The sequence below is a fragment of the Mytilus californianus genome, unplaced genomic scaffold (genome assembly GCF_021869535.1).
Source record: "Mytilus californianus isolate M0D057914Y unplaced genomic scaffold, xbMytCali1.0.p SCAF_5, whole genome shotgun sequence".
Taxonomy (NCBI): Eukaryota; Metazoa; Mollusca; class Bivalvia; order Mytilida; family Mytilidae; genus Mytilus; species Mytilus californianus.
Window position 1 is genome coordinate 32,909,929 of NW_026262701.1, and position 19,139 is coordinate 32,929,067.

General features: G+C 32.7%; 1 protein-coding gene across 1 annotated transcript; it reads right to left on the reverse strand.

The window, feature by feature from the left end:
* Nucleotides 1-296: 296 nt before the first annotated feature.
* On the reverse strand, nt 297-18,404 carry LOC127700700 (solute carrier family 23 member 1-like). The gene is made up of 12 exons (XM_052204295.1): nt 18,244-18,404; nt 11,896-12,141; nt 11,233-11,390; nt 9,338-9,447; nt 7,847-7,926; nt 7,293-7,474; nt 6,808-6,928; nt 5,802-5,958; nt 4,456-4,709; nt 3,857-4,130; nt 1,567-1,659; nt 297-771 (listed from the first exon to the last, which is right to left on the reverse strand). Exons 1-12 carry the CDS (start codon nt 18,385-18,387, stop codon nt 533-535), a joined length of 2,058 nt encoding a protein of 685 aa, XP_052060255.1. The 5' UTR covers nt 18,388-18,404; the 3' UTR covers nt 297-532.
* Nucleotides 18,405-19,139: the final 735 nt, after the last annotated feature.

Below are 19,139 nucleotides of genomic sequence, written 5' to 3' on the forward strand. Positions count from 1 at the left end.
TACACTTTTTTTGGATTCAGCACGATATTGAAGTGGTAAACCTCCCCTTCCCCAGTAAACCTCATACAAAAAAAGAAGATATTTTTCTGACATTGACCTGTCACTTGTGTCACAATTACATATTTTTCAGACAGATCAATGTTTTGGAAAAGTATTACAAATATTACTAGTTAATGGGGTACCCAACACTTTGACTAAAATAGATTTGGCTCGTTTAATTTTCATAAAATTTAGACAACATATCTATTTTGACCTGTTGACAAACATAAAAAATTCAAGAAGTTTGAACCACACAATTTACAGGAATAATTTTATTGGATATATAGCAGTTTGACAAACACTAATTTTGATCATTATAAAGAAGCTTGATTTTTCTTTACAAATTGTAGGTGATGAAAACGTTCAGAGCTGATTTTTAAAGAGTTAACTCCCTTAGGTGTTCTGTACCCCCTTAATATAGTATATGACTTTTATATCTTGAATTAAATGCAAAAAAAAATTTCAAAAATGTATAATGGAAAAAAGAACACATTCAAAATTTCTCTTTTTTACAACGTCCACAACATGAACAGTTACATTTACATTTATAAACATTTGGATCAAAGTTAGGAAGTATTGGAATATATTTCAACCATGTTACATTTTTCAGTAATTTTGAAATAGAAAGTATTTCATAAACTGTCACATCTTCTTCATAATCACAATCAGAAATTTCTTCTACATCTTGATTAGAAGTATCCCACTCGGCTAAACCTCGCTCTAATTTTGACCCTGAAAGAGAGTAACATAATTTAAATATGCAAACAAATGATATTTGACAAAAAAAAACACAAAAGAAAATATAAGACTATATTAAAGGTTCGAAAACTCTATGAATATCAAGGTTTTTTTTCACTATGTGTAAGCCATCCTTGCATTTTTAGCTTATCTTTTGTATATTATCGTATATATTTGTAAAATGAATTGTGATAGGTCACATATGAGTTTTGTTTTGGTCTGAGATTGCTAGAACACAAAGTAGTCTCAGTTCTTGTGGACAACCGTTTGGACAACCGTTTAACTTATACAAGTACTCATTTGTTTGAATGATTGGGTATCAAAGGGTTGTTATTATTTTATACTGCATTGGCAAGTATAATAAATTTCATGTTATCATTTCAGTTTCAATAGCATTATTTGAAATGTCTGTTTGTTTTGTTCACACATTGTTGTCAATATAATGAAATAATATGCGACTGTCATACAAGTGAGAGGTTTAGCTAGCTATAAAACCAGGTTTAATCTATCATTTTCTACATAAGGCAATGCCTGTACCAAGTCAGGAATATGACAGTTGTTTTCCATTCGTTTGAGCTTTTGATTTTGCCATTTAATTAAGGACTTTCCGTTTTTAATTTTCCATGGAGTTCGGTATTTTTGTTATTTTACATACTATAAAACAAATGGGAAATTACTACGGGTATTTTCTCGGTCATTCATGGAACACATTTCTCTGGGTGACTGACAGATTAACATGAGCGATTCGCATACGGGGACCCTTTAGATTTTAATATTGCGCTAAATTACCTGAAATTGTATTATCTAAGAAGAAAGCGACAAATCCACCCATCATTGGATTTGATAGAATAGTTTGTAGCAGACTATCTAGGTCTGGTAGGCCTACAAAAATGGAAGTAATTTGTATTATCAGTAGTATAACCATAACAAGTTTATAATAATTATGATGACCTCATATTGCATTATTGTAGTATTTCACCTTCAGATAGTTAGTAATTGACTTATTTTGTCAACGCTGTAAGTGGTTTTGATGAGGCTGTTCATATCTTGTAGCACTTCAACTTGTGATTTAATGCTAAAAGTTTCCACTTGAATTATGTATTCTTAGGATAGATTTTGGATATCAAATTGCAGTGGATGGGACTGAAGACATCGCTGTGTATCGATATACTAAGAGTATTACTTATTTTGGAGTAAAAATGGTCAAAATTCACAATAACGGAAAACAACTCAGTAACTAATTCAATTAAAAAAAAATCGAATCGCGAGAAAATGTTTGAAAGCTTAAGATGCTGTGTATCTATTGGTTTGATTATTTTTATAGTGTATACTAGTTTTTCGTTTATTGTTTTTATCGTAAATCAGACAGTAAGTTTTCTCTTTTTAAATGTTTTACACTTTATCATCAAGAGAGGTCTTGTACAGTTAACATCCTCAATTGTTAATAGCCGTACGGTTACATTCTCTTCCTTTGATCTCTGATTGGTAATTTTCTCATTGGTAATCAAACGACATCTTATTATTTTTTGTATGTATCTGAACTATTTGATAAACGTACTTTATGACAAGACTTGGAAAAGTTGCATCAATGGTAAAAAAAAAGTATTCATTTAACGCATACAATCTATTTTATCAGCAATCAAAGCCGGGCTCCAAAGTTATTGTGAAACTGCCTATTCTAGAGGTGGCGTGAATCAGATGTGGATACTAAAAAATTCCAAAGATCTTTTAGAGTACATACAATCTAAGACTCTCATCTTGCAATAGTATTAAAACATTTGACTTTTCTACACTTTACACAAGTATTCCCCATTCCAAACTAAAGGACAAATTGAAAGAGTTGGTATTACTTTGTTTCATTAAAAAGAATGGCGAACGTAGATACAAGTATCTCGTCTTGGGGAGGGATAAATCCTACTTTGTAAAGAATCACTCTGATTCAAACAAAAATTCTCTGAAACTGACATTATGAAGATGCTTGATTTCTTGATTGACAACATATTTGTTACGTTTGGAGGACGTGTTTTTCAACAGACTGTCGGAATTCCAATGGGAACCAATTGTGCCCCTCTTCTTGCCGACTTGTTTCTTTATTATTATGAGGCTGACTTCATACAGGAGCTTCTTAGGAAAGAGATAAGAAGCAATATCCTTTAACTCTACGTTCCGCTATATAGATGATGTTCTCTCACTAAATAATCCAAAATTTGGTGACTATGTTGAACGAATCTATCCCATCGAACTAGAGATAAAGGATACTACAGATACAGTTAAGTCTGCCTCATATCTTGACTTACATCTAGAAATTGACAATGAGGGTCGGTTGAAAACAAAACTTTACGACAAAAGAGATGATTTCAGATTCCCAATTGTGAACTTTCCATTTCTATGTAGCAACATTCCAGCAGCGCCTGCATACGGAGTATATATCTCCCAATTGATACGATATTCCCGGGCTTGTGTTTCCTATCATGATTTCCTTGATAGAGGATTGCTGCTCACAAGGAAGCTATTAAGCCAAGAGTTCCAAATGGTGAAGTTGAAATCATCCCTTCGTAAATTTTACGGACGCCATCACGAGTTGGTTGACCGTTATGGAATGACCGTTTCACAGATGATATCGGATATGTTCCTTATGTCGTAACTACAATACCCTTCCCTTTTCACGAATGTGACTTACCGAATTAGACTATTTACCGGATTTGTAATAACATAAGCAACACGACGGGTGCCACATGTGGAGCAGGATCTGCTTACCCTTCCGGAGCACCTGAGATCACCCCCAGTTTATGGTGGGGTTCGTGTTGCTTAGTCTTTAGTTTTCTATGTTGTGTCATCTGTACTATTATTTGTCTGTTTGTCTTTTTATTTTTGGCCATGACGTTGTCAGTTTGTTTTCGATCTATGAGTTTGACTGTCCCTCTGATATCTTTCGTCCCTCTTTTACACAATACCACATTGAATAATATATCAAGACATTTACTGGAAAACTTGACATGTTAATGACCGGTAAATTGAATTACAAATAAACTCATAATAGATACCAGAATTTACAATTTTATACAATAAAAAATATTACCAGTTGAAAGTGACTCTGGATGTTTCTTTGTCCAATTTGGAACCATTAAGCCAATTAACAAAGATATTCCAATGACAGCTAAATTTCTAGAGGAATTTAAGTCTATATACTGGAGGTTTGACATTACAAGTCCAAGAAATGTTCCAAATCCAACAACAGATATACCTCCAATGACTGGGTCAGGTATAGTAACAAAAACAGCAGAAAATTTTCCTAACACAGAAAACACTATCAAGATAATTGCGAAAACTTGATAAACTCTTCTACTAGCAACCTATAATAAAGCATACCAAAATGCAAACTTTTTTACTGTATTATTAAGCATTAGCAACATCGAAGGCCTCATTTTGGAGAGCTATATAATGTATTACTAGTATGACAAAAACTTCAATGTCACTTAGAATTTTAATTATTCAACTTTATATTTTATATTTTGAAACCAAAATGACATTAGTGAAAAAAATGAATCATTTTACATTTTTACTAACAATAATTAATATATACCTATCATTTACTGCAACCAAAAGTTCATTGATCATTTATGAATGTTTGTGAGTTCTGATTTTTTCAAAGATTTAATTTTACAGTATCTTACGTACCTTTGTCATTCCAATGGTACCAATATTTCCACCATATGTTGTTGTAGCATGTCCTGCTCCAAAAAATCCAGCTATCATACTCATGAAGCCCTCAAATGCTATCCCACGATTCACTGCATGAAGTGGTGGTGGAGGAACATGGGACATTTTTGCACATGCGTAGTAATCGGCTATCGAGTCTATAATTGAAGTCAGTGTTGCAGTAACAAATGCCACAAACACACCACCATCAAAACCAATTGATCCAAATTGACCTAGGTTGAGAAAAGTTCGACATTTTAACGCCTTCGTGTGTATTTGACAGAAGGAAAATAAAACAATACACTTTCATTGTTTCAGTACATTTTAAAATAGAGGTCAAATATACTAAGATACTGACAGTTTTTCCTAAATATCAATACAAAAGAAGGATAAATAGTTCCCGCAAGAATGTAGACTGTTTTACACTAGTCATTTTTGGGACCCTTTATAGCTTGCTGTTCGGTGTAACCAAGGCTCCATGTTCATGGCCGTACTTTGACCTATAATGGTTTACTTTTCAAATTGTGACTTGGATGGAGAGTTGTCTCATTGGCAATCATACCACATCTTCTTATATCTATGTATGTCGAAAAACACATCCACAAAATTTGGTCGTATTCCATTTTTTTGTGCATATTTAGAATGTCAAAACATTAAAGGATTGTTGATGTGTCACATTTGCATTTTCTTATTTTTCTAGTATCATTATTATAGTCATGCATCACATACATGGATCATGACGAGATCGATTCGAATAAACAAGGTTATTTATACATAAAAATATTTCACAAGAAAGTTCAACAATGTTTTTATACAAGAATTTGGAATAACCAATGTACTGAATGTACCTGGTATATTCTGTTTATTTGGTGGGAAAAACGCTTGTAACGATCCCAATTTGAACAATTTGAGCATGTTTTGTTATTACAGTTCATTCCTGAACTATAACAAGCAAGGGTCATTTATTGTTGCATTGATTTATTCGAAGTGAAATGTTTATTAGTATCTGGTCACTGATTCATTGAATCATGTTTATCATGCAAATTACAGAAAATATCATTTTTAATGGAGGTTACTTAGAATTGTAATATTGTTAACCTGTCTCTGCTACATATTCATCACCCGATTTCTAGGAGATTACGTTAGAAGAGTAATTAATTCAATAATCTTTTTTATACTTTTTTCACCTCTAACTTCACCACAACTTCGTATTTTTTTAATGAATATAAACATTCAAAATTGTGGCTTGTTTCTATTCAAGAATTATATGCCATAACTATTGTTGATGTAATAAATCTAAGTACACTGTACGGGTCTGCCCTAACCTGGATATGGGACATAGAACCATGGTGTTTTTTTTATGGTAGCAATACCATAGTCTGCCCTGGCTTTATACTGTTCACTGTTCGGATCATCCGAGATAGAATCGGTACTAGTCATGATCCCAGATACTGTCCAACCAATCATCATTGACAGAAGAATCTGAATACATAAAATGAATAAGTAATAACGCATTTTTATTGTTTCCAAATTTAAGGATATCATGTCTAAGTAATTTCCATTTCAAAGTCAATGCTTTTACAACCCCTTAAATTTAAAAAAGTAAGATTTGATTCTTACAGTTACAGTTTCACATTAAAACAATGAAATTACGAGTTATCAAAAATTTTGTTTGTTTGATATTGTAGTCATGGAGACAACGTAGATTCATGGATGCTGTATTTCATTGGGAAATAAAACAATACTTTAGAGGACCACGTGATTATTTTCTCACTATGAAATGTAATTATATACGATTGAAACTTAACAAACAAAACAAAAGCTTACAGATTTTCCTTTTATACAAACTTGTATTTACACGGCTTCTGCGAAATTTAAACTCCTCGCCGGTCTCGTTGTAGCGTACTTGCCTCTAATGTGCAAGGTCCTGGGTTCGATCAACGGACGGTACCGGTCAAACCAAAGACTAGAATATTTATATTCGCCGCTTCCCTGCTAATTCCGCAGCATTAAGGAATAAGAGCAAAGTCCCGATGGCTCAGAGTCAGAATGATGTTACTATGTGAACTAACAGTACACGTTATAAACCCTACGATGTATGTCGGTCTAGTACAAAGTATGGTTCATATTTAAATCACATTAACATTGTCTCGTTCTGATATGCACTTAACGGTTGCCACAGGACGTTAAACGTAAATCCATCATCATTTCCGATAGTTTTTCTTTAAAAATTCTCTTTGTGAAATTGCTGCTGGGAACGTATTAGAGGGAGGGGTTAAGGACGCGTATATAATTACACGTTTCATCATCCATTGATTAATCATGACTTACAGCTAACACTTGTTGTAACGGGAATCTTATGATGTGACAACCTTGTGATCTAGACCATACTGGTAATGGCATGGCCCATCCTCCTAGATATACCGCTAATATGATACCTATAGCTGCCGTTCTGCAAATACATGATAACTAAATTCAAAATATTACGTTTATAAGATTCTCGACGACAACTAACTAACGTCTCTTTATCTTTCTGTGTCATTGCAGCTTGTAAGTCAGGAAATATTTATAAAGTTGAGAGACTAAAACAAGATCTGATTCTAATTTATTCATCTTAAAGTGAGCATGAATGAGTATACTGTAATACTACAATACACTTCCTTAACAATTAAAAGTAAAAAAATGTTTAGACAACAATGAACAAACGTTTATTAATGCCATCAAAAAAAAGAATATCATTTTGTTGAAAAGCTGTTTTCTCCGTTGTGATCCGTGGCAGTGAAAAATATCTATAAGGTTTCAGCAGCACCACTTACATGGCTGATATGCCCCAATGAGAATCGCAGAGACCTGTGACAATTGTGTAGAATTCTATTCCAATAAGAAGCAATGTTGGAATAACTGTTATTGGACCTATAAATTTTAACAGTAATCCGACCAGTCCCGTCAATCCTATTAAACAATGTAACAATCCTGCAAATATAAGACTTCCTTGGAGCTGCAAATACAATATGTAATGGTTGATTAAATTATGTTAATGACACTCAACAGCTGCATCATATTATATAATTATGTAAAACACCATGTGTACTTTAGAAAAGTTATTTATAGTATACCTAAACAAATAAACTAATTAATTGATGCATTAATTAATTATGAATGGTCAAAATCTAAATAAAAAATAAAGAAATACATCCGTAATTAATATTCGACAGAAAATGAGGAAATTGAACAGTTAAATATATCACGAAATCTCTATCTGAACATTAGTTTTGACCGGTTTTTTTTTTAATTATTTGAAATATCAATTTTGTATGTGACTTTTGTCTAAAATATCAGTTTACAACAAAAACAGATAATTCCATATTACCGTCTGTAATCTTGGGTATATGTAATCTGAGCGTAACCTTTCAAGATCAAATGTCTCATTCCCCATTGTAAACAACCTCTCTGTGTAAAGGAAAAATGTGATATACGTTATATATAAGATGTTTACATTGGATTTTTTTATAAATAATTGGAACATTTCTGTGAATCGATTGAAATCTACAAGGAAGTACAGTAACTCATATTTCAATGTTAAAGGTCATTTATATCATTATCATCAGTTTTGATTCATGTAGCTTGGCTTTTGTTTGAGTAACATCGATAGTATTGTAAGTTTAGTTTTGCTTTACATTGTTGCTCTTCCATTGGCTATTTTGCATTGAATTCACATTTAGTATTACTGATTCATTCCTGTGCTGACATGAAATAACATTGATAATTTAAATATTTCAAATTGTAATTTACTATTAGCCAAATGTTAAATTATATGAAACACTAAGATTTTGTTTCCCGAGGAATAGATGGCCTGATCAAGATTTGGCACAATTCTTTTTTATTTTTTTATTTTTCAATGCCCTCCATGTCATTATTTAAATTAGCTTTCCAACTGTTTTGATTTGATAGTCACTGATGATTTTTATGCAGACGAAACATTGATAAGGTAATTTCGTTTTACTGTGAATAAAAAAAGGGACGGAAGATACCGAGGGAACATTAAAAACTCCTAAGTCGAAGAGAAACTGACAACGAAATAAAAAAAAGACGAGAGGACAAGTCCACAAAACACGGTAAAGAATACTAAAGACTGAGAAACACATTGCTTAGCAGTAACACCATCTGCCACATCGTATGGCGTTTACATACTTCAATAGATTCATTACGCTCGTGCATCTTCCCACTATTCCGACTTCATTAACAGGAGGCGTGCTCCTTAAACAAAAACTGCTCCAACAGAGTTATGAGAAAAAGAACGACCGAAATCTACACTACATAAGTTTTATGGTCACCATCAAGAATTAGTTAACCGATACGACATGTCTGTGTCTAAACTCACTAAGGACATGTTTTTGCATTCTTCGATCTTTTAAAAATACTAGAATAGTCTCTAATCTGTAATTTTACCGATTGTGTAAAAACTCACCAAAGATACCAGTCTCGTTAATTTAGTACATCAGACGCGCGCTTGGTAGACATACAACACACCAGTGGCACTCAAATCGAAGATGTTTGAAGGCCAACATCAATTACAAAGTTGAAACGCATTAAAAACTAAAGATTCCAAAAGATTGTGTCAAAAACTGCAATATATGCTTGAGAGTAGAAATCCTAGTGTTTCGAATAATTCAATAATGTATTAACAGTAAATTTACAGAAAACGAACAAATCAATGCTATTTCATGTCTTCACAAAAGTGGTGACTACTGGGCTGGTGATACCCTCGGAGACATAAAGCCTACTAACAGTGACATCAACTCAGTGTTTGCAAAATTATCATGTCTATTCCCTTGACATCTCTAAAACAATTACAATTTACCTGTGCTATTATTGCCTACAGCATCTATTGGACACGCCCACTCGGGTAGTGATGCTAGTGCTAAAATGGGTATAACATATGCTGGAGTAGGACCTTGGAAAACTGGTAATCTGTAATTAATGATTTAATTTATTTATGATACCTGAAATAGCTAATATATATAAATGCATATACTGCAGTTGTAGATACTGCTTGAGAAAATTGTGTATCTTGTAAGCTAATTACTATTTTAACTTTTTATAATGACTTGCTGTAGAAAGGGATTATTTTTTTGTGAGTTTAACTACAATAGAGCTCCTTTTGTTGAGTCAAAGGATGTAAATATGTAAACAATTACTGATCACCGCACTGTCATCAATAATTAGCAAACATAATACTGTATTGTAAGCTTTAAAAGGTTTAGACTAGATAAGATGTGAAAATATTTAAGTCGGAAAACCAACGACCGGATGTATGCTAAAAACAATAAAACCAAATACAAATATGACAGTGTATGAAATGTGTCTGTATTTATCAGGTCAATGAGTGCTCAACTCTCCATAAATTCGAGGGACTGGTGCAGGAGCACAACACAAGAAAAAACCATAAAAATTATTTATGTGCAGCTATGTATATGAAAGAGAGTTAATTTTGTAAAAATCATACATTTGATTTGAGTGAACGATGGAAATTTACAAACCTGCCCCTCACATAACTCCTCATCAGTCAAATGTTTTAAATCACGATATTTCGGTTCTTTGATTAACATATTTGAAGAGAAGTGTTGTTGATAATGTTAATGTCACCAATACTAACGTGACCAGCCGGATTATATATGAACGGGGAACTAGCACATGTACAACCAGGAGTGGTATAGGTATGAGATATGATAAGAACAGACTGGTTTTTTTTTTAAGTAGAAATCTATTTTTGTATAATTGGCAAAAGGTCGCCAATGAAAACATCATGAAGAGAAGGTGATGTAAAATGACGATGATTTTGGCTGGTAGCAACTCGAGGAGCAGAGTTTAAAATAGTCATCATTTTCACCGAGCTGCAGGAAGGGCTAGATAGAACCTATTTACCATCAATTTTGTCATTGAAAACAGAATCACTACTTAAGCTCCACCGCCTAATATCTTTGTTCCAAGCTATACCTTATCCTATATTTATCTGATTCTCTTACCTTGAAAACTTGGCAAACGTTTTTTGTTCGACATGTTGAATAAGTGAATTTTGTTTATACTGATGTCGAATGTAATCAGAACAGTAGAACGAATGTAATCGGAACAGAAGAACGAATGTAATCGGAACAGTAGTACGAATGTTAACAGAATAGTTGTACGAATGTAATCGGAACAGAAGAACGAATGTAATCGGAACAGTAGTACGAATGTAATCGGAACAGTAGTTCAAATGTAAACAGAACAGTTGTACGAATGTAATCGGAACAGTAGTACGAATGTAATCGGAACAGTAGTACAAATGTAATCGAAACGGCAGTACGAATGTAATCGGAACAGCAGTACGAATGTAAACAGAACAGTAGTACGAATGTAAACAGAACAGTAGTACAAATGTAAACAGAACAGTAGTACGAATGTAATCAGAACAGTAGTACGAATGTAAACAGAACAGTTGTACGAATGTAATCGGAACAGTAGTACGAATATAATCGGAACAGTAGTACGAATGTAATCAGAACAGTAGTACGAATGTAAACAGAACAGTTGTACGAATGTTATCGGAACAGTAGTACGAATGTAATCGGAACAGTAGTACAAATGTTAACAGAACAGTAGTACAAATGTTATCTGAACAGTAGTACGAATGTAATCGGAACAGTAGTATTTCGCACCTTCATAATCAGCATTCATAGCAATCCCACCTGGAATGTGTTTTTATATTTTAATTACCTCACTCCAAACGTTACTTGCAGGAAAGTTGTAATTCCTGATAAGAAAATTGTAGTAGCCAATAGTTTCGCCTTCAAAACTTCATCCTCTTCGCCACAGACCGATCCAGATACGAGAACTGCTGTTATAACACAACCAGGAAGGGACATCAAAGTTTGCTGAATTAATAGAATGCATTCAATAAAAGATAAACGATATGAAATAAATCATAATCAGAAACAGGAATTGATTCTTTTGTGTGTGTTTTTTTGTTTTCCAACGTATTGTCCAACATTCCGAAGAACATCAGTTTGGGTGGATGTGATCTATATTACATTAATAAACGTACATTATTAATCTTTTATATCGCTTAACTATGAGTAAATTGTTTATCAAACGGAAATTAGCAAAACAAGTGATAAATCCTTTTAATTATTTTGAAAGTTGAAAAGAATATTGTAGACAACATAATTTATATAATAGTACATCGATGAAAATTTTCCAAATATAGTTGGAGCTAGTGATAAATTGATACTATAAAACTTCTTCAAAGATGATGTATTATAAATGAAGATGATAAGCTATTAGAATTAACTATTAACTAGAAAACAAATAGCACAAGTCAAAACACGTAGTAGAATGTATTTCTAATGATCAGCTTGCACTTAATCCTGATTAGATTACCTGCACAGCAAAACATAAAGTTAGTAAAATCGGTGGACCATCACTGACTTTGTACACCAGTTTCCAAGACTCGTCAACTGTTTCTACATTCTTTTCTGGGTCTTTTTCTTCGTCAATTTCTTTAAGCTTTGAAAGATACAATCCAGCATCTGATGGTCGTGAGGACGAGACAGATGTTCGTTTAGAAGGCAACTCAATGGGGATCGTCGATGATATAGACCCATTTCGTAGCATGAAAACTGGATTCTGTAAACAAAATTAAACATTTAAGACTCAGAGATCTTGCGGTTCTCAATGCTCGTCAACTTTTTACTTTATTTGCCTCTTTTAACTTTTTTGATTCGAGCGTCACTGCGTCTGGCACAAAAAATTTTAATTGTATCAATGATGAGTTTATGTAATACACTTTTTTTAATCCTTTTAATTTTAAGCCCTGCGAGGTTCTCCGAACAATATTTCTGATTATATTTTGTTGTTGGTGGTGGTGGTTGTGGTCAAAATGTTAGAGGACTATTTTGTGATATTAACTTCATTATTAATTACGCCATATATGACATACCGGTATAATACTACTGAAATCGAATGGTTAGTATAATACACTATATGAATAACACACGAGAGGGTGATAAAGCAGATTGTTAGAAAGATATTGTGACCCGAGTCAAAACCGATGTAGTTCATGGTTTTTCGACGGTTAAACACAATCCCCGTGATATAGGTGTATACTCTTATTTTTATTACCATATTCTTAATTATGGCGTATTAATACTCGGGACAACTTCTCTTATGCTTACTTCCCCACTTTCTCTGTTCCGTTTTATCTTTTTTTGAATTGTTTTATCGAAGTTATTTTGCAGTCTATCCGAATTATAAGCTCTATTTACATATATTCTGCTCCGAGGTGTAACCATCGCATCCAGAGTATAAGGCAGCATTCATTCATCTGAACAGGTTTGCTTTCAACTACGAGCATTTCTTACGTCTCCGATTTATACCACATTTTGTTATTTCAAACATATGACCAACTGCTGCTTTTTGAAAGGCTGAATTTATGTGATGATTTATAAGTCGTATTTTTGTACAAGATTATATGATGGAACAATTCTATTCTTAAATTAATTTTTAAAGACACTAGACTCGTTACCATTTGAATTTCAACATTAAAAAATTATTTTTTGAAACAGCCTATTGAAGGAAAGGTAGTTTATTTTGCGTTCTTTAGTATTAGCTCAAATTCAAATGTTAAGTTAACATTTTCAAATATAAGGATAACATATACTCCAAGCAAACTTTCCAGCACAAACAAAGTTTTAACAAACGCCATAACAATTATGACAACTAATATACTCTTTGAATTTGTTTTTGTCCCGGCTGATAAGGCTGCCAATATTATCATTATTGTTTGACGTAAATTTTACATAGAGGTTCTGCAAAAGGAAATCATCACGAATTCACCTACATTCCAACTGACTCCATTTTCGGAAAATGACATCTGTAATAATTGTAACAATGTCAATTGGACCTGCTTTGATACGATAACTGCACTTGAATTTTTACTAGATAACATTTGTGTTCGCTATGGAGATTCCGTATATCGTCAAGTTATCGGAATTCTTATACGTTCAGGTATTTCACGTCCAATCTTTTATGGTAATATTCTATACAGAGGATAAAAATGTCTTCATTCACCTCAAAAGCTAACCAAACCTCTAAACAGACAAACACTCATAGGGTATTTGCATCGGAAATAAACACATTTATTCTAAAACCAGTTGTTGGCATGATACCGGTTATGTTCTTCTCATATATTTTATGATGCTATAATACTAAACCACTAACGGGAGGGATTGTGCTTGATTTTCATATGATGAAGACATAATCTTTCAATCAGTTTAATTGAGGTCTGGGACTGGCATGTCAGTAACTGCTAGTAGTCCTTTGTTAATTTATGTATCATTGTCATTTTACTTAGTTTCTTCTGTTACCTATTCTGACAGCGGACTCTGACTTCTTTTGAGCTGAGTTTTACTGTGCGTATTGCCGTGTGTTTGTTTATTCTACATTTGCTAGAGGTATAGGGGGAGGGTTGAGATCTCACAAAACATGTTCAACCCGCCGCATTTTTGCACCTGTCCCAAGTCAGGTGCCTCTGGCCTTTGTTAGTGTTGTATGTTTTTTTTTAATTTTAGTTCATTTACATGTTTCGGAGTTTAGTGTGACGTCCATTTTCACTGAACTAGTACATATTTTTGTTTAGGGGCCAGCTGAAGCCCGCCTCCGGGTGCGGGATTTCCTCGCTGTATTGAAAACCCATTGGTCTTGGGCTGTTTTCTGCACTTTGGTCGGGTTGTTGTCTCTTTGACACATTCCCCATTTACAACCTCAATTTTATTATATATAAAATAAGGAGATGCGTTATGATTGCCAATGAGACAACTAGCCCTCAGAGTCCAAATGGATGTAAGCGATTATAGGTCACTATATGCCTTCTTCGTCGTTTTAATTTAAATCATCACGTATAAGCAAACACACTTAATTGTAAATCTCCATAAAAATGTAATGTGTCATTATAGACAGTCATATCTTAAATTATAAATTATTCACAATAAACTTTACAACTTGATGGGTTTTAATACTGAAATATAGATTATGGCATGTCATAATACTTGTCTTGGAATATGTTGTGCTGTCACTTTCCCCTCAAGTTGTTTTTAACTGCACCATAGGTAATTCTTCAACCTCGACATTTCTAATAAGAATTTGGTGCATTGTCAATAAATACTAAGTATTATAGTTTATATGCCTATATATATATATTATTAACTCAATTTATATTTCATGTTTGAATTTTTTTTTCTTGTGTATTGTCTATATTGCAATTGTCTAATATAAATCACTGTACTGATTATGGGTCCGTGTATATTTGCGTCCATTCGTTTTTCATTTTGAAATATCAAAAACAAAAAACAAAAAACGAGAGTGTTTTCATTTTTCGTTTTTGATTTCTCAAAAACCAAAACGAAAAACAAAAGTGTTTTCATTTTTCGTTTTTGATTTCTCTAAAACCAAAACGGAAAACGAAAGTGTTTTCATTTTTTGTTTTTGATTTCTCTAAAACCAAAATGAAAATCAAAAGTGTTTCCGTTTTTCGTTTTTGATTTCACTAAACAAGAATTTTGTATTTAATTTTAATTATTTCTCGTTTTATAATGTACAATGTTTTCCTTTCTTGTTTCACGGTCATTGACCATAGTAAATAATGCCAATGTAAACACCCCGGTGTTCTTTCAACATAATGTAGACAAAATAGACCGCCTGACTTATGAATTGAACTACGGTGGTAAATGAATCAAAGCCTTTCAAATTACCTTGTTTATATCTTTAATAAAAAATAAATTATTATATTTAAATATCAAACGAATCATAAATCTAAATTGTACAATATAATATTATAGAAAGATGGTACAAATAAATAGATTGATTACAACATCATATTAACAAGGGAGGTTACTACTTTTTAAAACTTATAAGAAAACTACCCCGGTCGTTAAAGTATACATGCACAGTCACTGTGGTTATCAGATCTTTAATCGACGATAATGTCGACGGATGCAAAAGACTTTATCAATCTGAACAATAAGGGTGCGTGATCTTTACAATTGCATTTTACTGAATCTAAAAGTCTAGCCTAAAGCTAAATGTAACTTATCTAGTTCATACAATCGAAATAAAAGTAGTTATGATATCATCCACAATACTCTTACATAATACAAAATATAGGAAACATTAACCGACATAAAAATAGGTTCAAAGAACATTGCATTACTTTTTTAAAATCATGAAATTGTCTGCATATTTCATATTGCAACTCTTATATATGGGATTTGATATGTGGTCGTATTTAGAAACAACTTTGCACAATTCGAAAAGTAGACCCATTAAAAAAAAGCATTCCTAATACAATATTAAAATCGTCTTATAATAAATACGAGTGATAACTAGATTTTAGACATTAATTATATATACATTAACCCCATTTAGAACGTAATGATACAAGATGAGTCTGTTAGTATACAAAGAATTGAATTATTCATTTTCCCTCATAAAATCAGTGGCTCTTCATATACTTTTTGCTGACCCCGGGATATCAAAGAAGGGGGTATTATAAGAGCTATAATACTTGAAATGACAAAATAGTTTATGCATTCAAGCCTTTAAAAATTATATTAATTGTATTAATATATGAACAGGCTGATATAATCTGGACATTTATGTGCAAGAAGGTCACTTGTCAAATATACACATGTCTAAATTGACATATTTGACCTACAATAGATATGAGCAACATCCTTAAACAAAAATATAGTTTACACGCGTTTGCTTCTTTGAAAAATACATCTTGTAGCAAAATATTTTTTTTTTTTGGTAAAGCTGTTGCTCGTTTAAATAAATGTATTAAAGGCTGAATCTCAAAAATAGGCCATTTTGACATTTTTTGCAGTTTTCCACAAAATGCAAAAATTTGAAGCCCTAAAACAAATGCATCGACATGAAAAATGTGAAACAATTCAAACGAGAAACCTAACGGCCTACTTTATAAAAAAAAAACACAAAAATGACAGACATGAACCCAACGACAATCATTGAACTACAGGTTCCCGACTTCCTGACTTGGGACAGACATAAAGTAGTGGCAGGGTTAAATATGTTTGTGAGCGCTCATCCCTCCCCCAATCTGGGACAGTGGTGTAACAGCACAAAATAAGAACAAACTGTAACTAGAGGCTCTAAAGAGCCTGTTTTGCTCACCTAGGTCTATGTGCATCTTCAACAATGGACACTCCCCAACATTGTGGACTAGAATAGAATTCATTACAAAAATCTTGTATTGCTATTTTTTTTCTTTTTCTATTAATTGTCATTTAAGGGCAATCACTTTTATAAAGAGTCTACTAACGATTTCGGCAAATTTTGACTTATTTGCTGGTTTTGTCTTGTTGATAATTTTTTCTATTTAATGTGTCTATCTATCTATAATAGGTTACAAGATATGAGGCAGAACACTAAAAATTGGAAAAAAAAACGTCATTAAAGGGCAATAACTCCAATAAAGGGTTGTCAGACTTTATGTAGGTCTTGTCTTGCTGATCATTTTCGCTTATAAACGTTTCTTTCTATCTATTATAGTTTTTTTGATATTAGGCAAACACGCAAAAAATGATAAAAAAAAATCGTCATTCAAGGGCAATAATTCCAATCAGGAGTCGTCTGACCATTTCGACCATGTTGACCTCATTGTAGTTTTTTCTTGCTGATCACTCTTGCTGTTAAAGATTCTCTCTTTCTTTTATTATTTTCAATATAATAGTCAAAAATAGTAAAATCTCATCATTCTGAACATTCTGCAACTGTCAGATTTTATCTATTTTTAGAGGTTTTCAAAATGATAGAAAAAACTAAATTTTACCCCATGTTCTATGTTTAGCTATGTCGGCCATGTTGGTTGGCAAGCGGGGTCATCGGACACATTTTCTTAAAAACTAGATACCATTATGATGATTATGGTCATGTTTGATTAGATTTGGCCCTGTAGTTATTTTGTAAATGTTAACGACGACGACGGACGACGGACGCCAAGTGGTGAAAAAAGCTCACTTGGCCCTTTTAGCCAGGTGAGCTAAAAATCATTTGCAATTGACTTAACTCAAAAGATCGTTATAAGCCACAAAATAACTGAAATAAAAACTATAGAAACAAAGCACCGATGTAAGAGTACTGGAAGTAACTGAAAGCTAGTTAAAAGTCAATGACAACTAATAAATAAATCATGTTCTCACAGACTAAAGTATCAATCAGTATACTTCCAACGGATTTAATGTAAAGACATCATAAACAGTTTGAGAAACTCATGACCTTATGTTTTTATTTGTTTAATTTTGTTGTGGTTTGTATTTGGTCCATATATAGTTTCGTTTTGTTTTATTTGTTTTTCTCTTGTTGGGTGGGGGCGTTTATGTCGTCAATTTTGGCATGACTTTCTTAACAGGGATTCAAATGCCAAAATGCCCGTTTTTTGTATTCACGATATATTCAACACCATGCAGACACATTTGCATAAACAAATGCAAGAGTTCACTCTAAACAATTTAATAAAATATAACAGTTGCAAACGACATCTTCTGAATTACAGGCTTGTTTTCAGTATTTTCTAATTATTTCAAAAATATTTCACATTTATAACATATCCAACGCGGAGTCAGTATAGACAGATGTCACATATATCATGAACTGTCATTGAGAAAACATGTTTTATTATAATACAGAAATTAACGTATAAGGATTACTTACGATTTCGCCTTTAAATCCATCAGAGTTTTCAGCATTTTCATCCCCAGATCCTTTCGATCGTATTGAAAACCTCCTTTGTCTGACAGCTTCTAGTCCTTCAGCTATAGAAGGTCTTCTGCCATATCCACATCCAAATACTTCCATATTATTGTTTCCCTTAGTGTAACCTTTACTGTAATGGATGAGCGGAGAACGTTACAAACTAGTATAGTAATATATATATAGTGATATTTCTATCATTCCTTGGTACAGAGGGCGTGACCTTGGATATCAGTACATTATTTAACTATTTATTTTAAAATAAATTAACTGCTTCATTAATATTCTTTATCGATGTGTCTTGATTGTTTAAATTTTGTTTGTTTGTATTTTAAGAAAACAAATATATGCTTTCTATAATATTCCTGATATCAACCTCTTTCTTTTGTTGTTATTGGTGACACCACCAGTCGATTTTTTTTATTTCTAAAATGAAAAATGGTATGTATACCATACATTTTGGTACATAAATTTATTCTAGACATGTTACATCAACTCGATTAAGTCAAAAAAAGAAACATTTGAGCATTTAAGTTGGAAGTATTCGGCGATCAATTTCTTTTCACAATTGATTCGTAGACCCTCGGAGATATTCGGAAACTTAATGAATTACTGTTCATGTTGTTGAGTCGATCAAAAAAGATATGCAAAAACAGTAATAAAGACAAACAAGTCCTTTACCAAAATGAAAACAAAAACAGGCTTATTTTTGGGGCCCTTTATAGCTTGCTGTTCGGTGTGAGCCAAGGCTCCGTGTTGAAGACCGTACTTTGACATATAATGGTTTACTTTTATAAATTTTGACTTGGATGGAGAGTTGTCTCATTGGCACTCATTCCACATCTCCTTATATTTAT

Bases quoted from the DNA above. Each gene is read 5' to 3' on its own strand.
- LOC127700700 (XM_052204295.1), bottom strand. From the start codon at position 18,387: ATGGAAGTATTTGGATGTGGATATGGCAGAAGACCTTCTATAGCTGAA. The intron at 11,391-11,895 runs GTAATCTAATCA...CTATTAATTCAG, and splicing joins CTTTATGTTTTGCTGTGCAG to CAAACTTTGATGTCCCTTCC. The intron at 7,475-7,846 runs GTAATATGGAAT...TTGTATTTGCAG, and splicing joins TATACCCAAGATTACAGACG to CTCCAAGGAAGTCTTATATT.